Below are 24,843 nucleotides of genomic sequence, written 5' to 3'. Positions count from 1 at the left end.
AGACCAGTCACAACATACAGATTGGCTTGCCAATCTAGGACACTGAGCTTTTCTAATCTGTGCGTTTCAGGAAGAGAGTAAAATCTGGAGCTACAAAAATGCACGAAAATAATGTGTTTTTAACCATAAACCACGCAAACACACTGTATTATACCAAATACACAAAATAACGTTGTTTTTAGCAATGAAATAGGTGCACTTTAACATTTTTGGGTGAATTATCTCTTTAAAAAAAATTTACAGGGTAGGGGTATACAAAATGCATCAAATACTCTTTTTAGTTGCATGTAACTACAAAATCCAGTTTGTTAAACTGTAACGACCAATTCAAAGTAAATATTTTAGCTTGCTTGCTATCTTCTGGATTGATTGATTTAATTTATTTTGCCAAACATAAAGAAATCAAAAGGGAAAATATATGTTATAATTTCAACAGGTGCTATAGAACTGTAACATAGCCTATTAGATTGTGCTTCTCCCAAACCATTTGTTATAATAATCAATTATTTATATTTTCTATAAGAAATCTATATTTTTCTAAGTAAAATAAGAGCAGCCCAAGTGTTTTCCTCAGAGTAAAAGACATTTGCGAGCTCTCTGGATGTCTTTATTAAATTAGGCATCTCCCCGAGCGCTGCAGTTCCGTGAGCCGCCTGTAGGGGTCAGAGGTGAGGCGGCGTATGTCCGGGCCTGTCGCTCATCACACAGCAGAAGCAGTAGAGATGATCGCGCTGGACCCCGGAAGTGTCTGTAACCCTCATTATTATTTAACACCCATACAATCATTTACATGAAATTATTTCTTAAATGTTTATCGCTCATCTGGAAATCACAGTCTGTGGATAAAATTAGATTCTGGAGGCGGTAAGTAGACGAAGAAGCTTTGGATCTCGATAGAAAGTAAATCATCTTCACGTTTGTATGGCTGCGATTTATCAGACGGATTTAAATGTGTTTCATTGAATCACTGACACGATCCCTATAGCCAAATGGTTTATTAATAAAATAAGAGTTATAATAGAAGCTAGTTGTGTATTTAATGAGCAGATTGTGTTTTAGATTAAGGTCGTGACTAAACACACAAATCAATGTGTTGTTATGTGGAAGTCATGCTATTCTCTTAATCAAGACTAACGTTAGACGTATTTATATGTATTTTGTTATCAATGACGTTAATTTGTTAATATTTTTTAATCTGTGAAATCAAAACACATTTCTTCATAGCAGGACAGTCAGTGAGACTTCAGATGTTTATTTTTGAATAAGAAGGAGTTTGTGTTATGTTTATTCATTCTTTGCGGGTGTAAAAAGCTAAAGCATGCAATTTTGAGATATTTAGTGCAAATATTTATCTTTTTATACATAATTTATTCATTTACAGCTGACCGATATCAACACAATAACAAACTAATAGTTACTGATCTATAACTGCTACATTACTAGTTTTTCTTCATTTAACTATTTTATGCTCAATTGTAAGTTCATAATTACAAACACATGTACTGTACATACTATAACAGATGTAAACCTATGTTTGTTTAACTCATGGTTAAGCCTGGGTTGTCTTCTATATTTAACACGTTATAGTAATATCAAGTCAGTGTTATCACTTGAAGACCTGAGGTTAACTCAAGGTTGAACACAGTGTGAAATGCAAATCTGTTTTTATCAATAATGCAAAGTTCAGTTTGGTTATATTTAACTTAGACATAGTCAAATGCTTTTCCTTTATTATTAATATTCATGATAAGGTGCCGCTTATCAGATCATTCATGTGTCATTTTGTAAGGCTCAGATTAGATTTAGTAAAAAAGGAAATAATGGTTATTATTATTAGACCGGAAACATGACCAAGCATGAACAGCTGATAAGCCTTTTTAACATGAATCTTTGTGTAGTTTCTGCAGGAACCAGACTGTGGATGCCTTTAAGTTTAGACCCTACAGGGTTTAAGATGATGTCACTGTGAGGGTCATTTTACACGGTGAGTCGATTCATATTTGACCAATCCCTCATCATAAGTATTAAACCATGAGCAGGTTTGTGCTGCCAACTCGACTGATACCTTTAATGAGATCTGTGCTGTTACTTTTAACTGTCTATTGAATTAAATAGATTGATGATGAGTCTAATCTATGCATGCACCGGAATATAATGCATGTGCTTTTTGGCTTGATCCAGTAACCTATATGCTGGTGATCACCTAGAAGTTTCTGGCAACCACATATAACAACACCATCATAACAACAGCTTTTGCATAGGAAACCACAGCACGGTTACTGCATAAAAAAATAGTTATAGCTGAAGAAGTTGCAATATTGTCTGTGAAAAATATCAGTTTTGCATTGTCTGCTTATCACCGTTTGAGACCACAATGTCAGTTTTTTAGCAATCACACACGTCTGTTTTTAGAGAGCTGTTTGGTTTTTGTTTTCTGAATGATTTGCATCTCAATGCGTCTCTATGCAAATGAGTTTCAGCACAAACCCAAAGTAGAAACTTGTGCCCAGTTTCATAAACAGGAAGACCACTAGAGATAATGGTTAACTTAACACCCACTGTGTGTTTATATGGTTTTGGATAGTCCCATAATATATATTTTAAATATATTTCGAAAAATGGCCAAGAATTACATTTGCTGAAATATATTGTGGAATATGTTTACAAAAATGTATTATTGGCCATTTTTTGTATATTTTGAAATATATTTTAAAAATAAATATATTTTAAAGGATTTAAAATATGAAACACACAATTTTTTTTAAATTCAAAAATATATTTAATTAGGCTTTACTTTCTACAAAATGTATTTAAAATATATTTAGATCATACACTGCAAAAAAATGACTTTCTGACTTTCTTGGTTTCAGTAAAAATATCTAAAAATTCTTAAATTAAGATGCTTTTTCTTAATGAGCAAAATGACCTAAGAAAATAAGTGTAGTTTTGGGGTAAGCAAAAAATCTGCTAATGGGGTAAGCAAAAAAATCGTGAAAATTTTTCTTAAACACTGAATTCAAGAAAAATTTGCTTACCCCATTGGCAGAATTTTTAGCTTGTTTTATGCACAAAATCACTTAAATTTGATGTTTTTGGTCTTAAAACTAGACTTTTTTTCTTTGGTCGATTTGCTCATCAAGAAAATGCATCTTAATTTAAGAATTTTTAGATATTTTTACTGAAAACAAGACAAAAAATACTAAGAAAAGTTTTTCTTGAAAATAATTTTTGCAGTGAACTTTTAAACAAAACTTTTTAAAACAACATTTTTTAGATTTTTTTAGATATTTCTACTGAAAACAAGACAAAAATACTAAGTAAGAAAGTCATTTTTTGCAGTGTTTTTTTTTTGGCCAAGAAATGTATTTTTTTGCTGTATGGAGTGAACCTTACACTGCAAAAAATGATTTTCAAGAATTTTAAGATTTCTTAAATTAAGATGCTTTTTCTTGATGAGCAAAACGACCCAAGAAAATAAGTCTAGTTTTTAGACCAAAAATATCAAATTTAAAGGAACAGTATGTAAGATTGTGGCCAAAACTGGTATTGCAATCACAAAACTTGTGGCTAAAACTGGTACTGCAATCACACAGCTGGTGGCCAATACACAAAATGACAACATAAACATCAGTTGAGGGCTGCAACTGCACTTTTTAAATGACAATATCCTGGCCAGACCACTGTTATCAGTGATATAAGTATTTGAAATGAAAATGATTTCTTCATGTCTAGTGACATATCAGGGCCATTTTATGATTAATTGATATAAATTTCTTACATACTGTTCCTTTAAGTGATTTTGTGCATAAAACAAGCAAAAAAATCTGCCAATGGGATTAAACAAATTTTACTTGAATTTTTCTTGAATTTAGTGTTTAAGAAAAATGTTCAAGATTTTTTTTGCTTACCCCATTGGCAGATTTTTTTGAATTTGATATTTTTGGTCTAATAACAATTTTTTGACTTATTTTCTTGTGTCGTTTTGCTCATCAAGAAAAAACATATTAACTTAAGAATTTTCAGATATTTTTACTGAAAACAAGACAAAAATACTAAGAAAATGTTTTCTTGAAATTTTTTTTGCAGTGTACTGGTGTTGTTAAGCCAAGCCTAACTTTTATTGCTGATAATGCTGTTATTTTTCTTAAAGATTTTCATCTGGTGGGATAGATTTACTTACTAAACATTATTACCAAACTTTATTTCTCTTTCTCTCTGTCTCTTTAGGTCAGAATGCAGTCTTCAGGACATCGGTTGAGGGATGTGGAGCAGCATCAGCCTCTTATCAGCGGAGGAGAAGAGGAGGTGGTGTCCGACCGCGTCTGGTTCATTCAGGACAGCTGTGGGATGGTGTGCGCCTTCATGACTTGGTCCCTGGTGATGTACGCCGAGTTTGTGGTGAATTTTGTCATGCTGCTCCCTTCCAAAAGCTTCTGGTACTCTCTCATCAACGGCGTGGCCTTCAACTTCCTAGCCGTGCTGGCACTGACGTCACACCTGCGCACCATGCTAACAGATCCGGTGCGCCAGCTTTCTTTTATTATCAAGTATTGGAAAGGTCAGAAAGTTTGATTCATTCTTATTTAATATTGATTCCTTATATGGATATTTTTAGGGAGCTGTTCCTAAGGGTAACGCCACTAAAGAATACATGGAGAGTTTGCAGCTGAAGCCGGGTGAGGTCATCTATAAATGTCCCAAATGCTGCAGCATTAAACCAGAGCGAGCTCATCACTGCAGGTAATAACATACAAGCTAAAAGAGAATCAAATAATACGGAGCCGTTTCCTTTTTTGATCAATAATTTGAATGTGTCGTCATCGTACTGAACGCATTTACAGTATTTTCTCCCTTTTAAAATCTGCTTAAAGTATTACATCCTTCATATCTCTAAAGAGTCTTTAGTTTGATCAGATTTATAAAAGACAGATCAGCTCTAGTGATTGTTTTCCGGAAAAGCACGAAATCCCAAAGGCGTCCATCGGGAGGACCAAGTCACGAGCAAGCAACACACAAAACATTATCCCACTATCTCTGGATAACTTATGATTCACTACATGTTTGTGTTGTTCACATTATATGCACTTACACACCGATTGCCAACAAAACAGACATTTGATGCAGTTTTACTTACCGCCTGTGACTCATAACCCGGTTGGGACCGCCCCATTTTAACGAAATCCAGTGTTAAACAAACAAGGACGCAAAACTATTACATTCATTGTTTCCAAAAGGCCGGGTTTACTTGAAAAGCTAGGAAAAAGGCTTTCTTCTCCTTACATCCACTTTTTCTATCATGCCATTGTGCCCATAAAAGGAATATGGGGTCACTGATATGTAACACGGGTACCCAAAAACTTCCAAAACTTGTAGGAAAGAGAAGGCATGAGTTTGGCCCAGAAATACTCTGTCACTCGCTCAACTACTTTTTTGACACCTTGCATTTGTTTAGCATTAGTGATTACAATTTTAATAAGTCAAAATGCATGCAATACTATTCAATGTATTCAATAAAGATTATATTCTATACCGTTACCCCCCCTCCCTTTAATATGATAGTAAAAGGAAGAAGTTCACCAGAAAATGATCATTTACTCACCCTTATGTCATCCCAAATAATTTTAATATTAAATGTGTTTCATGTCGTCAAATAAAGCATTAAAATGTCTTGGGCTTTTGTTATCCCAAGAACTTATGTAAGACATTTAACCAAAACCCCACTGACTTCAGGACGATGGAACCTAAAGGGCTAAAATGCTAACTCGCTTCCGGGTTTTGCCTACAAAAATATGTCATCCCTGCAGCACTTTATATTCTTATATTCTTGTTTTATATAATGTATTCTTATCAAGTCATTTGCATTCCTCAGTGACTCCATAGATGTTTATTATTTCCTCTTCTGATGGATCTGGACTGAATGTTTGTTTGTTGTTGTAGTATCTGTAAAAGATGCATCAGGAAGATGGATCATCACTGTCCGTGGGTCAACAACTGTGTGGGTGAAAACAACCAGCGATTCTTCGTCCTCTTCACTGTAAGTGATTCAGTAACCAAATACTGGTGTTACTGTGCTATTACATTGCAAAAAAATATTTTCAAGAAAAAAAATTCTTAGTATTTTTGTCTTGTTTTCAGTAAACATATTGAAAAATTCTTAAATTAAGATGCTTTTTCTTGATGAGCAAAACGACCCAAGAAAATAACTCTAGTTTTAAAGTGATTTTGTGCATAAAACAAGCAAAAAAAAATCTGCCAATGGGGTAAGCAAATTTTTCTTGAACTTTTCTTGAATTTAGTGTTTAAGAAAAATTTTCAAGATTTTTTGCTTTCCCCATTTGCAGAAAAATCACTTAACTCTTTCACCGCCAGCGTTTTTAAAAAAAGTTGCCAGCCAGCGCCAGCGTTTTTCATGATTTTCACCAAAGTTTTATGCCTTCCAGAAAATGTTCTTCTTTAAGTATATAAACATACAATATACCAAATGAAAGAACAGACCCTCTGCTTTCAAACAAAAAAAAACCGTTTCATCCTACCTTTAGTGGTTCTTTTGCAATCAGCTTTTGAATATGGGTAGGTTTTTGCAAAAACCCCATATTTTGAGCAAAAAGCAGAGATAATTCCATTTTTATGACGGACTTTTCATACAGATCCCATTCAGAGCGATCTTTAAAACAGACACGGACATGCAGCAGCTTGCCATAGGGCAATACTTCCGGTTTTAAAAAGTTGCGGAAGGGCGCCACCTGGTGGATTATAGCGGTATTGCGGAAAGACGGAAAATCTCGTCATTGGCGGGGAAGCGTTTTCTCTTAATTGACGAGATATCTCGTCAATGGCGGGGAAAGAGTTAAATTTAATATATTTTGTCTAAAAACTAGCCTTTTTTTTTAGTTTTGCTCATCAAGAAAAAGCATCTTAATTTAAGAGTTTTAAGATATTTTTACTGAAAACAAGACAAAAATACACTTTTTGCTATGATGTTTTGGAGTAAAACATTTTTGTACTACACTGCAAAAAATTATTTTCAAAAAAAAAAAAAATCTTAGTATTTTTGCCTTGTTTTCAGTAAAAATATCTAAAAATTCTTAAATCAAGATGCTTTTACTTGATGAGAAAAGCGACCCAAGACAATAAGTCTAGTTTTTAGAACAAAAATATCAAATTTAAGTGATTTTGTGCATAAAACAAGCAAAAAAATCTGTCAATGGGGTAAGCAAAAAATCTTGAACATTTTTCTTAAACACTAAATTCAAGAAAAATGTGCTTACCCCATTGGCAGATTTTTTTGCTTGTTTTATGCACAAAATCACTTAAATTTTATATTTTTGGTCTAAAAACTAGCCTTTTTTTTGTCATTTTGCTCATCAAGAAAAAGCATCTTAATTTAGGGGTTTTAAGATATTTTTTACTGAAAACAAGACAAAAATACTAAGATTTTTTTTATTGAAAATATTTTTTTGCAAGGTACGTGTAATCTTACCACATGCAGTTTAAAACCTATGAATGTATACAGTATAAATATGCATAGTTATTCACATATATGGCATTTTATTTAGAAATTAATAAAATGAATGTTTATCTTATATGGACTTTTAACTTGTTTTAACGCGTCTTTGCTTACAGCCATTAGGAAACAGGTTTCCCTCACAGAAGGTTTACTTTTCTTAAAAATTTGCTAATAAAAGATATCAAATTGTGTTTTTATATTTACTCCTATATGAATAGCCGTGTAATAAGTGGGATAATGTACAGCCAACCGGGTCGCAAATAAATCCCTTCAGTGATATCACCTTGTTGGGAACGTGCCCCTGACCTCCCCTTACACCTAACTGTGATCATGACTTACTAAATTATGAATCTTTCTCGACTATATTATAAATCAAACGTACATTTAAATTGATAAGAGCAAACGTAGGTGAACACATTTGCAACTAACTGCAGGCTGCAACAATGCAAATATACTGATTCATTTGGCGGAGCAAAGTATATAAAGTGGGAGGGGTTGGGGACCATCTCGAAATTGTTTATCAGTGTGCCAAACTTTTGTTTACATATACATTGATGTATTTGGCCAAAGCAACTTACACTGCATTTGAGCAATACATTTTATTCAGCATATGTAGTGTATCCTTAGGATTAAATCCATGACCTTTGCACTGTGCAAACTAGGTGCTGCACAATTAATCGAAAAACTAATCGGGGTTACAATACAATTACGGGTGAGACAATAACATATCAGCCAAAAGTATTTTGTGCACATTTCTGTGTTTCGGCAGCACGTTTGTTTGGGCACCAAATACAGTGGTGAATCAGATGTTCACAACACAACTCCCATGATTATTTATTATATTATTTTGTTTTAATGTCATTATATTATTTATAATTTACCATGTAGCTGCTACACAGAAAGTTATAAAACGTCAATTTAAAATCTATTAATCATAAATAATAACCACCGTTACAATATCAACTATGATGTTTGTCATAATCGTGTCGTAATTCAGAGTATTATCCTTTAACTGTAAACAGCTCACAGTTATGCTAATGAATATTAGTGAAGTTATTATTTGGCTATTATCCATATAATTAATATTATTATTGTTGCTTTTTTACTGGATAATTATAAGTTACACTGGTTATTGATTTATTCTCAACCACCCCTGGTATTTTACAAGATCAGAACCAAAAGCAATGCAAATTTGAACATACTGGGTTTTGATTTGATTTGATTTAAATTGAAAGTAATATTTGTCTTTTTTTGCTCTCAGATGTACATTGCCACCATTTCTTTGCATGCGCTCTGTCTCAGTGGTTTCCACTTCTTCACCTGTGTTAAAGTCCAGTGGAATGGTAAGTAATGGATGTCTGAGATTTATGTTTTACGGGAATATGATGTCATCTCATATGAGGTCAATTGCGCAACTTTGATGATGTGTCAGTGGCCACTTTTGGCTCAAGATAACAAGAAGTATTTGTTAATGTCTCTTTGTGTTGTAGAGTGCAGTGATTTTTCTCCACCTGTGGCTGTGATGCTGATGATTTTCTTGTGTTTGGAAGCACTGCTGTTTCTCACCTTCACCGCTGTGATGTTTGGTACTCAGATTCACTCCATCTGTAATGATGAGACGGTGAGTTTACTTCTCTCACCCTGTTACTGGTATCATTACTGAATAAACGGGACAACATTAATGTACGGTTAAGGCTCAATTTCGAGCTCCCCTATAGATAAACATTTGAGTCTTACTGTTCTGGAATTCATTCAGCCGATTTCCGGGTCTGGCAGTACCACTTTTAGCATAGCTTAGCATAATCCATTGAATCTAATTAGACCATTAGCATCGCACAAAAAGTAAGCAAAGAGTTTTGATATTTTTCCTGTAATGTAATGGTTAAGTGGTGTGTGGTATGTTTTACTTGGCACACTTTAGGCTCCTTAGTGCCAATTGGGCATCTTTTAAATGCCACGGCCTACCTGAGCATTGTTTCTGACCATGTCCAAGACTTTATGACCACCATGTACACATCCTCTGATAGCTGGAATCATTTCAAATTGGTTTCTTGAACTGACAATGAGTTCACTGTACTAAAATGGCCCCCACAGTCACCAGATATCAACCCAATAGAGCATCTTTGGGATGTGGTGGAACGGGAGCTTCGTGCCCTGGATGTGCATCCCACAAATCTCTATCAACTGCAAGATGCTATCCTATTAATATGGGCCAACATTTCTAAAAAATGCTTTCAGCACCTTATTGAATCAATGCCATGTAGAATTAAGGCAGTTCTGAAGGCGAAAGGGGGTCAAACACAGTATTAGTATGGTGTTCCTAATAATCCTTTAGGTGAGTGTAGATTCCAGATGTTCTGTTTGGACCTACAGACCATGTTAACAGTAACTTTACGTTTTCTGCTTGACCCGCACAGGAAATCGAGAGGTTGAAGAATGAAAAGCCCACGTGGGAGCGGCGTGTGCGATGGGAGGGAATGAAGATCGTTTTCGGCGGCCCGCCTTCTTTGCTGTGGTTTAATCCTTTCACTGGACTCCGCCTCCGACGCCTGCTCATGGTCCGCGCTCGAAAGAGCGGGGCAGAGTTTTCTGTTTGAGGGAGGAATGCTGTCTATAAAAGGGGCGCTTGTACGCTTTTAAACTCGCTGACAGGAGTATACCCTTAATGCTGTTGCAGGATTGATGGTACTTCAACCTAAACCTGTAAAATATAAGTGACGTTGCCCCTGGAACAGTTTGAGGATACAATTCAGACACGGCCCGTCTGTGCCCACACGTTATTACCTCGTAAGACGGATCGTGTTATGCTCACATTGTCTTCATGAACGTGCATCACTCATGGATTTAATATTTTTAAGTGGACAGCTTTTGGTTGATGAGCGAAACAAACTTGGAAATATGAAACGTTAGAAGAATGTCAATATCAAAAGAAATCATAAATCATGTTATTATGTCTTGCTGAATTGTAGAAACATAGTAGCTTTGTTTAACAAGTAATCTATAAACAGAGACACTATTTGAGATGTTAACAAGCGATGGTAGATCTTAAACCAAACAGAAATTTGCAAGGGAATGTGTTTGCCAAAATTAACGTAAATTGGGTGAATCTCTTAGTAACATTTAAATGTTAAGGGTCAGATTTTACCCCCAAATCAAAAGAGAATAAGTCAAGAGAGGCTCTTTAAGACCATTAGGATGTCTTTTGCATTGTTAACATTGCAAAATTATTCTAGACTGCAAAAAAATGATTTTTAAGAAAAAAAATGTATTTTTGTCTTGTTTTTTAGTAAAAATATATAAAAAATTCTTAAATTAAGATGAATTTTCTTGATGAGCAAAACGACCCAAGAAAATAAGTCTAGTTTTTAGACCAAAAATATCAAATTTAAGTGATTTTGTGCATAAAACAACAAACAAATCTGCCAATGGGGTAAACAAATTTTTCTTGAATTTAGTGTTTAAGAAGAATGTTAAAGTTTTTTTTTTGCTTACCCCATTGGCAGATTTGTTTGCTATTTTTTTATATTTTTGGTCTAAAAACTAGACTTATTTTCTTGGGTCGTTTTGATCATCAAAAAAAAACATCTTAATTTAAGCATTTTTAGATATTTTTGTCTTGTTTTCAGTAAAAATACTAAGAATTTTTTTCTTGAAAATAATTTTTTGCAGTGTAGTAGTCGACTGCAATGCAAAAACACAGCAAAAAGTTTTCAGTACAAATATTTAAAAAATCTTAAATAAAGATTTTCTTGATGTGCAAAATTACCTAAATCTAGTTTTTAGACAAAAAAATATCAATTGTAAGTTAATTTGTGCTTAAAACAAGCAAAAAAAGTAATTAATATGCCAATGGAGTAAGAAAAATGTAAACTGTTGTGACATGTTTTTTTTTCTCACTCCTTTGGCAATTTGTTTTGCTTGTTTTAAGCACAAATTCACTTCAATTTGATATTTTTGTCTAAAAACCACACTTAGTTTTTTTTTTAGGTCATTTTGTGCATCAAGATAATGCATATTTTGGTTGATTTAAGAATTTTTTGATTTTTGTACTGAGAACAATTTTACTTTTTTTTTTTTTTTGAGTGCCATTGATGTTTAAATTTGTATGTTTTGATGAAAATTTTATAGAATATTGATTTTATTTTTGTCTTAATACTCTTATGAGAATTTGGCAGCACAAAGTACATCAATGTCATGAAAGTAGTGTCAAAATGCCAAAAAACTCTTAATGATCTGAGTTTTCGGTTCTTTGGTTCAACACTTTTTCTTAATTTCTCCTAACTTTGGGATCAAAAATAAACCTCGGACAGCCTTGAGATTCACCCTGTTAGGTATTAAGAGCCCGCAGCTGGCATCAAAGCTAGTATAATCATAGCACATTATTATTGTAGGAGAACCTCATTTCGTCGTCTTCAAATGAATGTCAGTACCACAAATGCTTGGTTAGATGAAACTACAGTATATTTACTGACCATGAAAGGAATAAAGACAAATCACATCATCATGTACTGACAGTATGTCCACATCAGGCCTGTAATACTGAGCTGTAGTTAATGTGTCCATTATAAACCAACAGCGAGGCAGTAAAATGAGGTGATGTCGACGGACATGTGAGATGTTTAACCATTTGAGCTCATCATATAAGAAACAAACATGTTGCACAATTCATCCAGGCTGACTATCAAGGTTTTATTAAGCTTTTATCTTAGAGATTCATCTCATAGTGACCACTAAGATGTTTTTATGTAATAAAGCTGGAACTAGTTTGGCAGGGTTTCAACCTCTTACTCAAAACCTGTTGACAAAAACACGTCATATTTCACCCCAAAAACAAAAGCACAAAATGTTATTTTGCGAGATGAGAATGAAGCCCAATATTTTTCTCTTTACTGCAATGCAATCATACGTATACTTGGTATCATAATGTGAAACTTTCTTAACTGACTGCTTCAGGTGGGTTTGGTTAGAGTCGTGGGAAGGTTTAACAAGAAAGGTTAGTCGCTCGTGAGCAGTATTCAGCAGGTCATTTTGAATTGCAAACCGGGATTAGTTTCATAACAGTAGGCTTTGTTTTAACATTTAGTTTCCTCCTTTTGCTTTTGGTGTGAAATATGAGCTGGTTTTGTGAGATATGATTGAAATAGTAGTTTGTTAGGGAAAAATTGCAATATGAGAGAATAATAATAATGCATGAGAACTATTTAACAGAACGATGGAGATGGGTTTATAAGAGGATTTGTGCTAGCACATCATTTAAACAATCAAAGCAAATGTGTATTAACCCTTGTGGATGTTATGTTTACAATACTGTCATGTGTTTTCAAGCATTAATTTGAATATCTGGTGATGTTTTGTCTTTGTGGATGAGTTTAAAACCTGAAGTTCTGAACCGTTACTATTTATGATACCGGGGTCTCATTTATGTGTGTAGGATCCTTAATTAAAGTCTACATACGCACAAAAGCCAAAAGATGGCAAACGGCAAAAAAGATAGACTTAAAAAACAAAGCATGTTCCCTTTATAACTCACAGATCACCTGCAAGTGTGCGTATGTGAATCATCCTCAGATCCCACCTTTCAAACCCATTCAAGTTTGTTTATTTTATATAACAACCTTGCGTGGGAACTGGCCCGTTTTGTGCATATAAACACTTTATAAATGAGAGCCCAGATCATAAATAAAACACAACTTTAGGTAATATTTTAATCAGTGCATTGCTCTACCATAAACTTTCATTTCTGGCATTTTATTTATATTACAATTATTTTATGTGCCAATGTTCATTAAAAAGAGATCTCTTTGTGACACTAGTAGATGTATGACTGGAAACATAGGCTATAAAAGCAATGCAGAAATGATTAGACTGGCTTGGTGTAATTTGTCAAGTTTTGTAAATCCGAGTTATTTATCTCCTATAAGGTAATACTATGAACTATATGCAATCCCTGTAGATTGGCATTTGGTTTAAGAAGAAATATGTTATCTCATTCTTTTTATACCTTGTTTTTTTTTGTAGTATCAGAGGGACGTTTGTGTTTTTTTGCATAAGACATCTGTTTTGCATTATGTGCTATTGTACGACGACAGTATTTTCACTTCTATTTAGACTCGTGATTTTAGATATTACTTGACCATAAAACTGATTGTACAAGCAGAGGGTTTTTGACTCTCTCCCTTTTAAGATTATAACATTAGGAATTGTTCATGCACACTTTATATGCCATCAGATTTCTTAGATTTTCAAACAAGCGTAATCACACGATCAGCGTGGTACCCGTGGCCATAATGTTGTCAACAATGTGAAAATCTTCAATCATCTGAACGTACAGGGTTTACAACCAGAAAGCAAATGTTATAAAGTTATGTCTGTAATAAATGTAGAAGCAAATATTCTTCTGATACTTACATCATGTGTCATTAAGTTATGATGTAAAATTCTTTTACATAATAAAGTCATTAGATTTAAAAGCTATTGAAACATTTTGACCAGTTATGTCCTTAAAGGTGCAGTGTGTCATTTTTAAGGATCTCTTGACAAAAATGCAAAACTATATTATCAATGGTGTATAAAGACTTTTTTTTAAATGACCTGTTATGTTTATATTACCTTAGAATTAGATGTTTTTATCTACGTACACCAAGGGTCCTCTTACGTTAAAGTCTCCATTTTGTGCCGCCATGTTTCTACAGAAGCCCTAAACGGACAAACCTTTTCTACTGAGTTGTCTCCGTCGATGACTTGTTTTTCTGGTGGTGGCTACCGTAGCTTCTCTATGCGTTTCAAAAGCGATGGGTAGGACTGAGCCAATGGTTGCAATTCACACCCTCACCACTAGATGCCACTAAAATTTACACAATGCACCTTTAACTTTTAAAGCCTTGAAATCATTTACTATTTATCCAGTCTCTATATTAACATTTCCTGATATTTCCTTGTTTTTTATGATATTGCAGGAAACCTGAAATGAACAAGCATTAATTTCTAAAAAGTTTTTTTTTAATAATGTATCGTGTTTGATCACACAGCTTGCGTTCAGATAAACAAACTACATTTATTTATTTGTTTCCTATTGTTTTCATATAACAAGATAATACATTTAAACGTTAATAATTGTCAAAAAGATGTCAATGAAACATGTGATATAATAACATTTCTTCTTTAAATGTTGCATTGGTCACTCCTTTCAAATGTGTAAAAACCGTCCAATAGCCTGAATGTATTGAATTGTCCGATATGATTTTTGAAGTTGATATCCTCTTATGTGAGAGTGTCTTCACTTCTGATGTATTCCCCAATATCAGCCTGATGAAACACCACAATGGCCATGGGATCAACTTTACGACACTCCTGTGTGGTCTTTGCTGCAACTCCAAATCCCTGAAATAAAATAAAACTGTTTAGGGCACCAAAGTAATATGTAGGGTTACAAAGGGGCGGAAAGTTTCTGGCAAATGTCCATGGTAATTTAATCTGGAGAATTTTCCAAATTGGAAATTTAAAGGGAATTATTTGAAAAATTAAGGGAAATTTATATAAACTATATTATATATAAACATAAATAAACATTTTGTTTGGTCATAAGCAGACATGCATGCAAGGAAATAAAAACAATTTTTTGATCAAATAAATGCAGGCTTGATAAACATAAGACACTTCTTTCAAAAAAATTATAAATAGTAATGCATTTAAACCTTTGGGTTCTTTTTTGGGGTTACAATGGTATAATGTTGTTGCACTAGCTTACACAGCACATGGAAGTTTAAAAAAAACTAATGTATGTAATTTACATGAACACATGCAAAGATGGACCTTACATTATCTTGTGTGCATCTGTGCATGTTATGGAAGAATGAAAGTACATGGAGTGGGTGTGGCCTCTATGGCCCTCCAGTCTGCATGTGACCAATAAATGTGCAGGGTAGAAATTCAACTAAATACATTTTGTTGTTTTAAACAAAATGATGCTGCAAGATTTTAACTACACTTAAGTTCCCTGTTATTGGCAACTCTGCATTTTTTTTAAATTCCCAGTTTATTCCTATATATTTTGTTAATCCCCATGGAAAGTTTCCAGCCTTGAAATTTGCCAGAATTTTGCAACCCTAGTAATTGTTGAGGGAGGCAAGACTTTAAAACAGTTTTAAACAGTCTTCCTAAACTACACAAAAAAAATAGCATACAACACAATTACCCGCCGTTGATACATTTTCTTTAGCATTTAGTCATTTATCTACACTTATGCATTTGGCAGACACGTTTCCAAAGTGACTTACAGTGCATTACAAGCCATACATTTTATATATCTATTCATGGTATTAATGCAATTCTCTACCACTGAGCTCGTGAACAAGTCAGAAAGTATTTTTAATGCTTCCGTGTGTACTAACTGAAGACAGTAATAATAAAAGGTTATGAAACCTCTTTTCACAATATTTATACAATATTGTTACCCTGAGTATTTTCAAACAGTATTTTCTTACCAGCGGTACATCTGCCATCGAATACACGACCACTCCCTGATACTGTGCTGTGTTTTCGGTTATTCTGCCCAGGCCGGACTTCATGATGTGGTTACCATACAGGAACGACTGCTCCATCCCGGGCTTCACCCAAACCTTAAACTGCAAATAAACAGACGGGGTGCTCATATTATAAATAATAATCAATGTATAAGTTAATTTACTTTCTAGGTATAATAAATACACACAGAACAATCAAAATATAAATACAAACACTTGAGATATCAGACTGTATACCTTGGCATACGGTGCAAGAAAATCAAGAGCTGTGATGTGCAGACGAAACTTCTGCGTCTTTGTGAATTTTCCAAAACATGTGCCAACTGATACCAGTTTATCTCGGGAGATGTTTGTGGCCAACTTAAGGATTTTCTCACTAGGAAGAACAGTATAATCAACATTATGCATACATTAATATTTACATGGCAATACCACATTAAATACTATTAGATAATCACTTCTTATAGTTGACTTTATTAGATGATCTAATATAGTACAATAATGTGCAGATTAGATTACCTCATATAATATACTCGATCATTATGAAGTCTGAAACAGTATGTCCCATCAGGGCGATCAACAAGAAGTTTGATATTCTCCCCAATGCTAGAAACAAAAACATAAAATGAAATTAAAAATGTGCCAAAATGTAAATATGTCTAAAAAAAGCAATACATAATCACAAGACTTAACACCACACAAAAGTAACACTGCATATACAAGACTAATTATCTAGCAAAGCCTATAATACAGAACATGAAATAATATACAAAATACTTAGTATTAAAGGAAATAGGTGACGTTTCAAAAATACACCCATTTCTTCAAATTACATATCTCCACAATGCATCATAAATACACTAGATTGTTTTTTTGTTTTCAGAATAGCACGGTTCATTTACAGTTAATTTGACAACATAGCATGGCAAGTTTAACACATCCTTGATCTAAACATGATACTTACTATTTGGAGAGCTTCACAAACATCGTTTTCGTTTCTTCGTCCGTTAAAGGACGCATGATTACGCTTATATTAAAATACTTTTATATCGTAGGAGCTATGAAAATACCACTGTACTCGCGCTTCGTAATCCACGTGGTAAACGCTCAGCTCGTCGCGTATTTACAACGTCACTGTTTAAATAAAGTTTATTATCGACTTTCGAATTATCAACCAAAGTCCCTTTAAGGAAAGTCTCCGCACTCTGGAGCCATGTTTACGACTCCTCTCAAGTCATACAACACCACGTCTCACCTACTTGAATAGGGGAAGACGAATATTGGCAAAATCGCTCACGAAGGTCACAATAAAACAAAATATTTTCAACTAACAATTTAATCTAACATCAACTGTACCATAAATTTGACTTTTTAAGCTGACATTGTGGTAAAAACGACTTTTTCATGTTGCACCAGCTACTGCACTTGGGCAAAAGAGACAGAGCCCCTACAATAATATTTACGGGATATATATGTAAATATAAATAATAATAATATAGATACATAGAAATAGATGTCTTTAGCCATTTTGGTACATTTTACTGGTTGGCGGTGCGTCCGTTGCACTTTTACGCATTCGAAATAATAGGACTGCGGCGTCCTGTTAATTTTCACTCTTTGTATACAAAACACTTGAAAACAACAAAATATGACAATAATAGAATTTTTTTTTGAAAAAACATCTTATAAAATTCTTGATTATATATATATTTTTTTTTACCTAAAAACAGATTGATTTTTAAAAATAGAAAGTAGAGTGATAGATCATCTGCTGCTCACACTTCAGTCCAGTAGGTGGCGGTATGCATCTTTAAGCTGTTTTGCAACCGCCAATAAAACCAAAGAAGAAGAAGACACTTTCAATCATGGCTACCGTAGACGTGGAAGATGAAAGTATCCTGGCGTCGATCTTCAGAGACAGCTTTCCAGAAAACTGGAGGGACAATCCTGACTTCGCGGCGTATTTGCTGGAGTTGAGCTCGTTCGGTGTGGAGAAATTGGGCCGCGAACCTGAGCGTCTGTCGGAGGAAAGAGCTCAGATCCTTCAGCAGACCCGGGAGTTGGCCTTCAGTAACTACAAAATCTTCATCAGGACCGCCGACTGTACACAGCAGATCTATACAGACTTCAGCAAGGTGGAGAACAGCGTCTCTAAACTACTCCAGAAACTGCCGGGATTTGGAGAAAAATGCAGGTCTGGGTCTCACACCGGGCGTTTGTTGTCATTTTGATCGGTGTTGGTTGGTTGGATATATGGAATAATGGGAAGGGAAGATGGATTGATGGATTGAATAATGGATGGTTGCATGGTTTGATCTATGAATGAATTGATATAGATAAGTAGAGATAAATGGATGAAGTGATGCATGGAAAACACTACAATTTTAGTGGTTATAGTTATTGTTGACCGTTTTAACCATTACATAACTCCTTTATGTAGTGTGTTTTGGGTTTTATTCCAGTAGGATTTAATTGTGTCTTAATGCCCAACCTGTAAAACCCAACACTTAACCAGTAGAGACAATTTAAGTTCCCATTAAAGCAATACAATTCCCATTGTAACCATTTATTATTTGTTTTTTAGAGGTTTCATTAAAGCCGCTGAGGATATCAGCATTAGCAGACGCATGAACAGTCTGACACTGAATCGACACACTGAGATCCTGGAGATCTTGGAAATCCCTCAGTTGATGGACACCTGTGTTCGCAACGGATATTATGAAGAGGCACTGGAGCTGGCCGCTTACGTGAAGCGACTGGAGAAAAAACATTCATCCTTGCCTGTTATACAGGTACATTGGATGACACCACAAAATGAGAATTTTTCATTATTATTCACAAAAAGCACTACCTACCATCACTTTAACCTAGAGCGAGATGTGTTGTTCCCAAAGTTGTACTAAACTGCTTGTTTGTGTTTCTTTTAGGGAATTGTGCATGAAGTTCGACTGTCTGCTCAGCTCATGCTAAACCAACTTCTCCAGCAACTGCGCAGCAATACGCAGCTCCCCGTGTGCCTGCGTGTGATCGGCTATCTGCGCCGGATGGACGTCTTCACCGAAGCCGAGCTGCGTGTCAAATTCCTCCAAGCCCGCGGGAGCTGGCTGCGATCCATCCTCGCCGCGATCCCAGACGAAGACCCTTATTTCCACATCACTAAGACCATCGAAACCTGCCGTGTGCATTTCTTCGACATCATCACCCAGTATCGTGCCATCTTCTCCGACGAGGATCCGTTGATGCCACCCGGAGGTCATATGTTGAACGAGAGCGCTATCTTTCACGGCTGGGTCGTGCAACAGGCGGCACAGTTCTTGGAGACTTTAGACCGAGATCTCCAGCGCGGCGTGGGAAGTCGACTGGACTCTCTCCTCGGCCAGTGTATGTATTTCGGCCTTTCCTTCAGTCGGGTGGGGGCGGATTTCCGCGGCCAGCTCGCTCCGATATTTCAGCGGGTTTCAATGGACACGTTTCGCAAGGCCATTCAGGAAGCTGTGGAAAAGTTCCAAGAGGATATGAACTTGTACAATCTGATTTCTTTCATGTCAACGCTTGGAAGCACCATTCCTGCAGTGGCTCCGAGCACCCAGCCGGGAACACTTCAGCCACCGATGGCTCTGCTGGATTTCCCACCTCTAGCCTGCTTCCTCAACAACGTCCTCACGGCCTTTAATGACTTAAGACTCTGCTGCCCCATTGGACTCGCCCAGGAAGTTAGCAGATGTGTTGAGGAAGCTCTTATCAAGGTACACATGCATTTTGTTGACGTGTGTATTTGAATTATCCCATATGTTTTCCACAATGTTTGAATCCAGAGAATTCACCTAATCATATTCATTTGCTGCCAAATAAACCATAGGTGTGTTTGACTTCATATGCCCGTCAAGTCCATTGTAATGTAACAATTATACACTTTATTTCAATATGTCATCCATTAACATGAGTCCTCGACCTGTCAGATTGATTCGTATCGACAGTAAAAACTCCTTTCGTTCCACACTCTTTGACAGCATCCTCAAGTTGCGGCCATTGTTGTTGTATGTTTAATGGCAAAATTACATATTGTGCCTTTAATGTAACTGTTCAAACTATAGCGAATAGCAGCATGACTTTGTTTTGACCATGTTCCCGTCTACAGGTGACCAAGCTGATCCTCGTCTTCCACAGAGCCGAGGAATCGGCCTTCAATAGCCGTGAACGGGAGTTATTTGTACAGTTCTGCAGTACCTTTGCCGAAGACATGGTGCCCTTCCTGAACCGATGTTTACAGGTTCTCTTTCCTCCAGCTCAACTCGCTCTCATACTAGGTAAACAGAGACACATTACATTTTCAATTACTTACATTAATTATAAACCCAACACTTTTGTTTTTGCCCCCATTTTTCATGAGATCCAAGACTTTTTCTATGTATACAAAAGGACCATTTCTCTCGAACAGTTTTCACAAATCTGTCTAAATCTGTGTTAGTGAGCAATTCTCCTTTGCCAAGATAATCCATCCACCTCACATGTGTGGCAGATTATACAGCATGATTATTGCACAGGTGTGCCTTAGGCTATCCACAATAAAAGGCCACTCTAAAATGTGCAGCTTTCTGTATTGGGGGGTCTGGGGGTCTCCGAAAACCATTTGCCTCACGGAAACACAGATTTAGACACATTTGTGAACAATATTTGAGAGATATAAGCCTTTCGTGTACATAGAAAAAGCCTTAGATCTTTGAGTTAAGCTTGTGAAAAGTGAGGGCAAAAACAAAAGTGTTGCATTCTACTGAAAGTGTCTAAAAAAATTAAAAAATCTTGTATTTGTATTCCAGGTGTCCCTCCAACCCAGGTGTCTAAGGATGGCAGTATTGGCTGCATCAATATCAACTTGGTTCTGGAACCACTGGAGTTTGTTCTGCCTAAAAAAGAGCTTGTGACGTCCATTCTGGATCTCAGCACTGAACTAAAGAGTCTGAGTACAGCCGAATCTGATCCTTTACCTGTTTCTGCTGAAGACCGGTTTACAGAAGAGACCGCCCCTGAACAACAGAAGCCCGCAGAAGAGTCCACATCAACGCCTGATGATCTTCTTTCTCAAAACGAGGACATTTTAGTACAAGCTGTGAATGAGTCTGAACCATTATCAGACACGAAGGACTTTACAGAGGATTTATCCACAGACATAAATGTTGAAGAAATGTTGTCTGAATAAAATTATGCCTTTCATAGCAGGTTTTATAAAAAATTCTAGACTATTCAAGACAAGTTTATATCTTTATTAGGTGAAGGTAAAAATGTAATATATGTCATTAAATAAAGTCAATATTTAAATTGTGGGAAAAACTAATTGAATAAAGAGATGCATACATGTTTTCTGTGGGTGACCGACCCCCAAGCTAATAATAACCTGCTAAGTGTTTAATTAATGTATAATAATGAGAAATATTGGCATGTTTTAAAGATGGCAAATTCACTTTATAAGCAATACAAGTTTCAAACCAGAAAACAGTAAATACCATAGGTAATTTCTCTGCTTTGACAGGACTGACGCATAAAACGTTTATGCAACCGGACACAGATGGTTAACAATCATGTAATGTCATGTATACACTTCTGATCATGATTATTTTCAGATACTTGGCTGTTGTACTTTAATCTGACTCTTTTTTTTTTTTGCATTGCAATTTATGTCTCTTCTATGCATTTTCTTATTCCAGTCCTGGTAGGGTGTTTGACAAAATAAAGGCGTGTTTAAATTGTATTGAATATCAGAATATCTTCTAATATATTAGCATGAAGCAAAGATTTTCAAATTCAGTCCTTTACAACATGCAGCATGGTTTGCATAAAGTGGCATTGCAAAGACTATTCGATAGAGACATTTTTTTACCACATCTATAATAAAAAGTCACAATTCAGCTGGTATGTGGGAAGATTACAGAAAACATGTTTCACACAGAAAACTATATGTAATGTCAAAGTCGATCACATTATGCTTTGCCAAAGGTAATTTACTACTACAAATGATGTCTAAAGCTTCAAGAGTCCCAATAGGTTTTCCACAACAATTCTACAGGTTAGTGCAAAAACGCACTTATTTTTTAACAAATTTTTTGCGTGCTGCGTTAGGATTGGCCCGTCGTTTGCCTCCTCCCGCCTGTCCATCTCGCAGGTTTAAGCCGGCGGATCTGCTGTAGATATCGTGCTCGGAGAACGGAGAGCTGCCGGCCAGGTAGTCTGGATCAAACACGTTAGTTTTCTGCCGAGCTTTCTTAGAGACCCTCTGCTGTGGGAAACGCTGGTCTTCCACTAGAAGAGGGTTTGACGCATGTTTTCCTCCTTGTGGCAATGGTAGAGAATACTGCAGAACAACAAATCACATGTATATAATCACAAACAATAAATGATGACATAACTGGTGTGGTATAATATAAACGTGTGATCTGCAAAAAATGACTTAATTAAAAGAGTATTTAGCAGAACAACTAAAGATTTTGTGTCATAATGGCTTTGTTTCAAAATAGTTACGTACAAAGAGTTAAGAAACGCTTCATTGGTGCAAAGCATGGTCCAAAAAATAGAGAAGCTTATTGTGATCCCTCAGTTTGTTCTTATGTCACTTCTGATATTTTATGACTGTTAGGTTTCCTCCTTTTGGAACAGAGATACCCTGATGAGCGAAATGTCTCGAGTACTCACCCTCTTCCCTTTTGAATTTAAGACTTTAGGGTTCCTAGAAAAATGCATCTGCGTGGACCCGTCTTCATTAATGGTGACGGCAACCTTCTTCAAAGTGCTGTTTCCGCAGTGTGGACAGAAAGTTTTGCTCATGTTTGTTGTTGTTCTGAAATAATGGGAAGAACATTACTGTCAAGAAGAAAAATGAATTTTAAATATCAATGTTTTAACATACTCATATACATTTATAATATTTATATAAAATATTAATAATAGTGTAAATTATTTTTTAACTACTTGCAAATTTTCTAATTTATACATACATACATACATAAACACACGTACATGTATTATACATTAAAGGTGACATAGAATGATTGAACGGGGTATTTATCCTTGTTCTGTGATGTGACATGTAGACAAAAAAAAATTGTTTGGGTCTGTAATGCCTTAGAAGCTTCCTAAAAACCTCTCTCAGATAGCTCTTTTAGGGTGGGGGATTTTAAACAAGTGGTTTTGCACCTATTTGGCTCCCCCTACTGGCTTAACTTGCAATCTCATTACTGATTGGCTGACTTTGCTGCCAGTAAAAAAATGTAGCCAATTATTTGAAAGTGGAGGGGCAGGGAGATGCCTGTGATGTCATAAGCATCAGTTTTTCAGATTGGGCCGTTTTCTGGCTGACATTTCTAAAAGAGGAATTCCTATGAGACTCAGATGTTAAGCATGTTTAGCACTTTTTGTATGTTCGTGAATGCTGGTAGACTACCATTATTCAACAAAGACAAGGTAAAAATGGTTTTTCATTCTCTGTCCCCTTTAAATACAAGTACATGTAATACGGTGAACAGTGATTATTTTGCCGGGTTATTGCAGTACTCACTTAAAACAGGCATGACAGCGTAAAATGTAGCTCCTGGTGTGTTTAATGAGCATCCCATTCACTGACAGCACATGAAGTCCAATCTGAATTAAAACATTCTGACAGAAAATCATAAACAGATTGATGTTTTAGCTTCTTATTAATTATAAAAATGTCTGCCACCAAACTATGGCAACAATAAAAATGAAATGCTAAAAGTGCATTGTGGGAATCTTGACAAAAAAGCTATTTAAAATACACAATTATTTTATAAGTGGTGCATAAAGACCTTACATAATGGACTGTATTAATTTTATTCCCTTAGAATGACCCACTTTTATTTACATACATGGAGGGTTTTCTTACATGAAAGTCGCTATTTCACACCGCCATGTTTCTACAGTAGCCCTAAACAGACAAACTGCTCAGACGATGGCACGTTTGTCCTGTGGTGGCTGCCGTAGCTTCACTATGAGTTTTGTCACTAAAAATCTACACAGTGGACCTTTAAAAGATAAAATTAACCTAATGTACTTAATAATAAATGTTTATGGCTTTACAGAGTTTCAAATGAAAAGCTTAAAATTAAAATCTTCAACATAATGCAATCTCATCATTCACTAGACTATTTCTGCTGATGTAAGCAAAGCTAAAATATATAAAATGAATTTCAACAAAAGCAAACCTCATGAGTAACAGTCACCCAACAGCTATGTAAAGAAACTGAGAGCCCTCCCCAAGACAAGTTACGTTTATAAGGAACTTGGCATAAATGTTGTTGTCGATAGTTAACAGAATGAAACTGAATAATATGATAATTTTACTTAAACACATACCTATACACTCACCTAAAGGATTATTAGGAGCACCATACTAATACTGTGTTTGACCCCCTTTCGCCTTCAGAACTGCCTTAATTCTACGTGCCACTGATTCAACAAGGTGCTGAAAGCATTCTTTAGAAATGTTGGCCCATATTGACAGGATAGCATCTTGCAGTTGATGGAGATTTGTGGGATGCACATCCAGGGCACGAAGCTCCCGTTCCACCACATCCCAAAGATGCTCTATTGGGTTGAGATCTGGTGACTGTGGGGCCATTTTAGTACAGTGAACTCATTGTCATGTTCAAGAAACCAATTTGAAATGATTCGAGCTATCAGAGGATGTGTACATGGTGGTTATAAAGGGATGGACATGGTCAGAAACAATGCTCAGGTAGGCCGTGGCATTTAAAAGATGCCCAATTGACACTAAGGGGCCTAAAGTGTGCCAAGAAAACATACCAC

General features: G+C 35.6%; 4 protein-coding genes across 4 annotated transcripts in view; 2 read left to right on the top strand and 2 right to left on the bottom strand.

The window, feature by feature from the left end:
- Window positions 1–688: 688 nt before the first annotated feature.
- zdhhc7 (zDHHC palmitoyltransferase 7) lies at window positions 689–10,862 on the top strand. Its single transcript, XM_065257879.2, has 8 exons — window positions 689–864; window positions 1,899–1,984; window positions 4,228–4,521; window positions 4,616–4,740; window positions 5,938–6,034; window positions 8,769–8,850; window positions 8,998–9,128; window positions 9,925–10,862. The coding sequence occupies exons 3-8, from the start codon at window positions 4,234–4,236 to the stop codon at window positions 10,102–10,104; spliced, it is 903 nt and encodes a 300-aa protein (XP_065113951.1). The 5' UTR covers window positions 689–864; window positions 1,899–1,984; window positions 4,228–4,233; the 3' UTR covers window positions 10,105–10,862.
- Window positions 10,863–14,541: 3,679 nt separating this feature from the next.
- nip7 (NIP7 nucleolar pre-rRNA processing protein) lies at window positions 14,542–17,156 on the bottom strand. The gene is made up of 5 exons (XM_065257880.2): window positions 16,994–17,156; window positions 16,549–16,635; window positions 16,267–16,405; window positions 15,991–16,131; window positions 14,542–14,887 (listed from the first exon to the last, which is right to left on the bottom strand). The coding sequence occupies exons 1-5, from the start codon at window positions 17,047–17,049 to the stop codon at window positions 14,768–14,770; spliced, it is 543 nt and encodes a 180-aa protein (XP_065113952.1). The 5' UTR covers window positions 17,050–17,156; the 3' UTR covers window positions 14,542–14,767.
- A 725-nt stretch (window positions 17,157–17,881) lies between these two features.
- Window positions 17,882–21,775, top strand: cog8 (component of oligomeric golgi complex 8). Its single transcript, XM_065257875.2, has 5 exons — window positions 17,882–18,223; window positions 18,614–18,821; window positions 18,957–19,775; window positions 20,168–20,336; window positions 20,847–21,775. Exons 1-5 carry the CDS (start codon window positions 17,895–17,897, stop codon window positions 21,224–21,226), a joined length of 1,905 nt encoding a protein of 634 aa, XP_065113947.1. The 5' UTR covers window positions 17,882–17,894; the 3' UTR covers window positions 21,227–21,775.
- nob1 (NIN1 (RPN12) binding protein 1 homolog) overlaps window positions 21,276–24,843 on the bottom strand; it is a 7,347-nt gene continuing 3,779 nt past the window's right edge. The window contains exons 7-9 of the mRNA XM_065283777.2: window positions 23,576–23,673; window positions 22,714–22,858; window positions 21,276–22,375 (exon numbers count right to left, since the gene is read on the bottom strand). Of these exons, the coding sequence (XP_065139849.2) occupies window positions 22,109–22,375; window positions 22,714–22,858; window positions 23,576–23,673 (510 nt within the window). The 3' untranslated portion in view covers window positions 21,276–22,108. The remainder of the gene's footprint in view (window positions 22,376–22,713; window positions 22,859–23,575; window positions 23,674–24,843) is intronic.

Source organism: Paramisgurnus dabryanus, chromosome 9, assembly GCF_030506205.2.
Source record: "Paramisgurnus dabryanus chromosome 9, PD_genome_1.1, whole genome shotgun sequence".
Taxonomy (NCBI): Eukaryota; Metazoa; Chordata; class Actinopteri; order Cypriniformes; family Cobitidae; genus Paramisgurnus; species Paramisgurnus dabryanus.
Note: the sequence above shows the minus strand (reverse complement) of the source record. Positions and strands in the feature narration are given on the sequence as shown.

Coding starts and splice junctions, on each gene's coding strand:
- zdhhc7 (XM_065257879.2), top strand. CDS start 4,234: ATGCAGTCTTCAGGACATCGGTTGAGGGATGTGGAGCAGCATCAGCCT. Junction 6,035..8,768: donor GATTCTTCGTCCTCTTCACT/GTAAGTGATTCA, acceptor TTTTGCTCTCAG/ATGTACATTGCCACCATTTC. Junction 8,851..8,997: donor TGTTAAAGTCCAGTGGAATG/GTAAGTAATGGA, acceptor TTTGTGTTGTAG/AGTGCAGTGATTTTTCTCCA.
- nip7 (XM_065257880.2), bottom strand. CDS start 17,049: ATGCGTCCTTTAACGGACGAAGAAACGAAAACGATGTTTGTGAAGCTC. Junction 16,636..16,993: donor TTTGTGAAGCTCTCCAAATA/GTAAGTATCATG, acceptor TTTTGTTTCTAG/CATTGGGGAGAATATCAAAC. Junction 16,406..16,548: donor GATCGAGTATATTATATGAG/GTAATCTAATCT, acceptor TGTTCTTCCTAG/TGAGAAAATCCTTAAGTTGG.
- cog8 (XM_065257875.2), top strand. CDS start 17,895: ATGGCTACCGTAGACGTGGAAGATGAAAGTATCCTGGCGTCGATCTTC. Junction 18,224..18,613: donor GGATTTGGAGAAAAATGCAG/GTCTGGGTCTCA, acceptor TTTGTTTTTTAG/AGGTTTCATTAAAGCCGCTG. Junction 19,776..20,167: donor TTGAGGAAGCTCTTATCAAG/GTACACATGCAT, acceptor TCCCGTCTACAG/GTGACCAAGCTGATCCTCGT.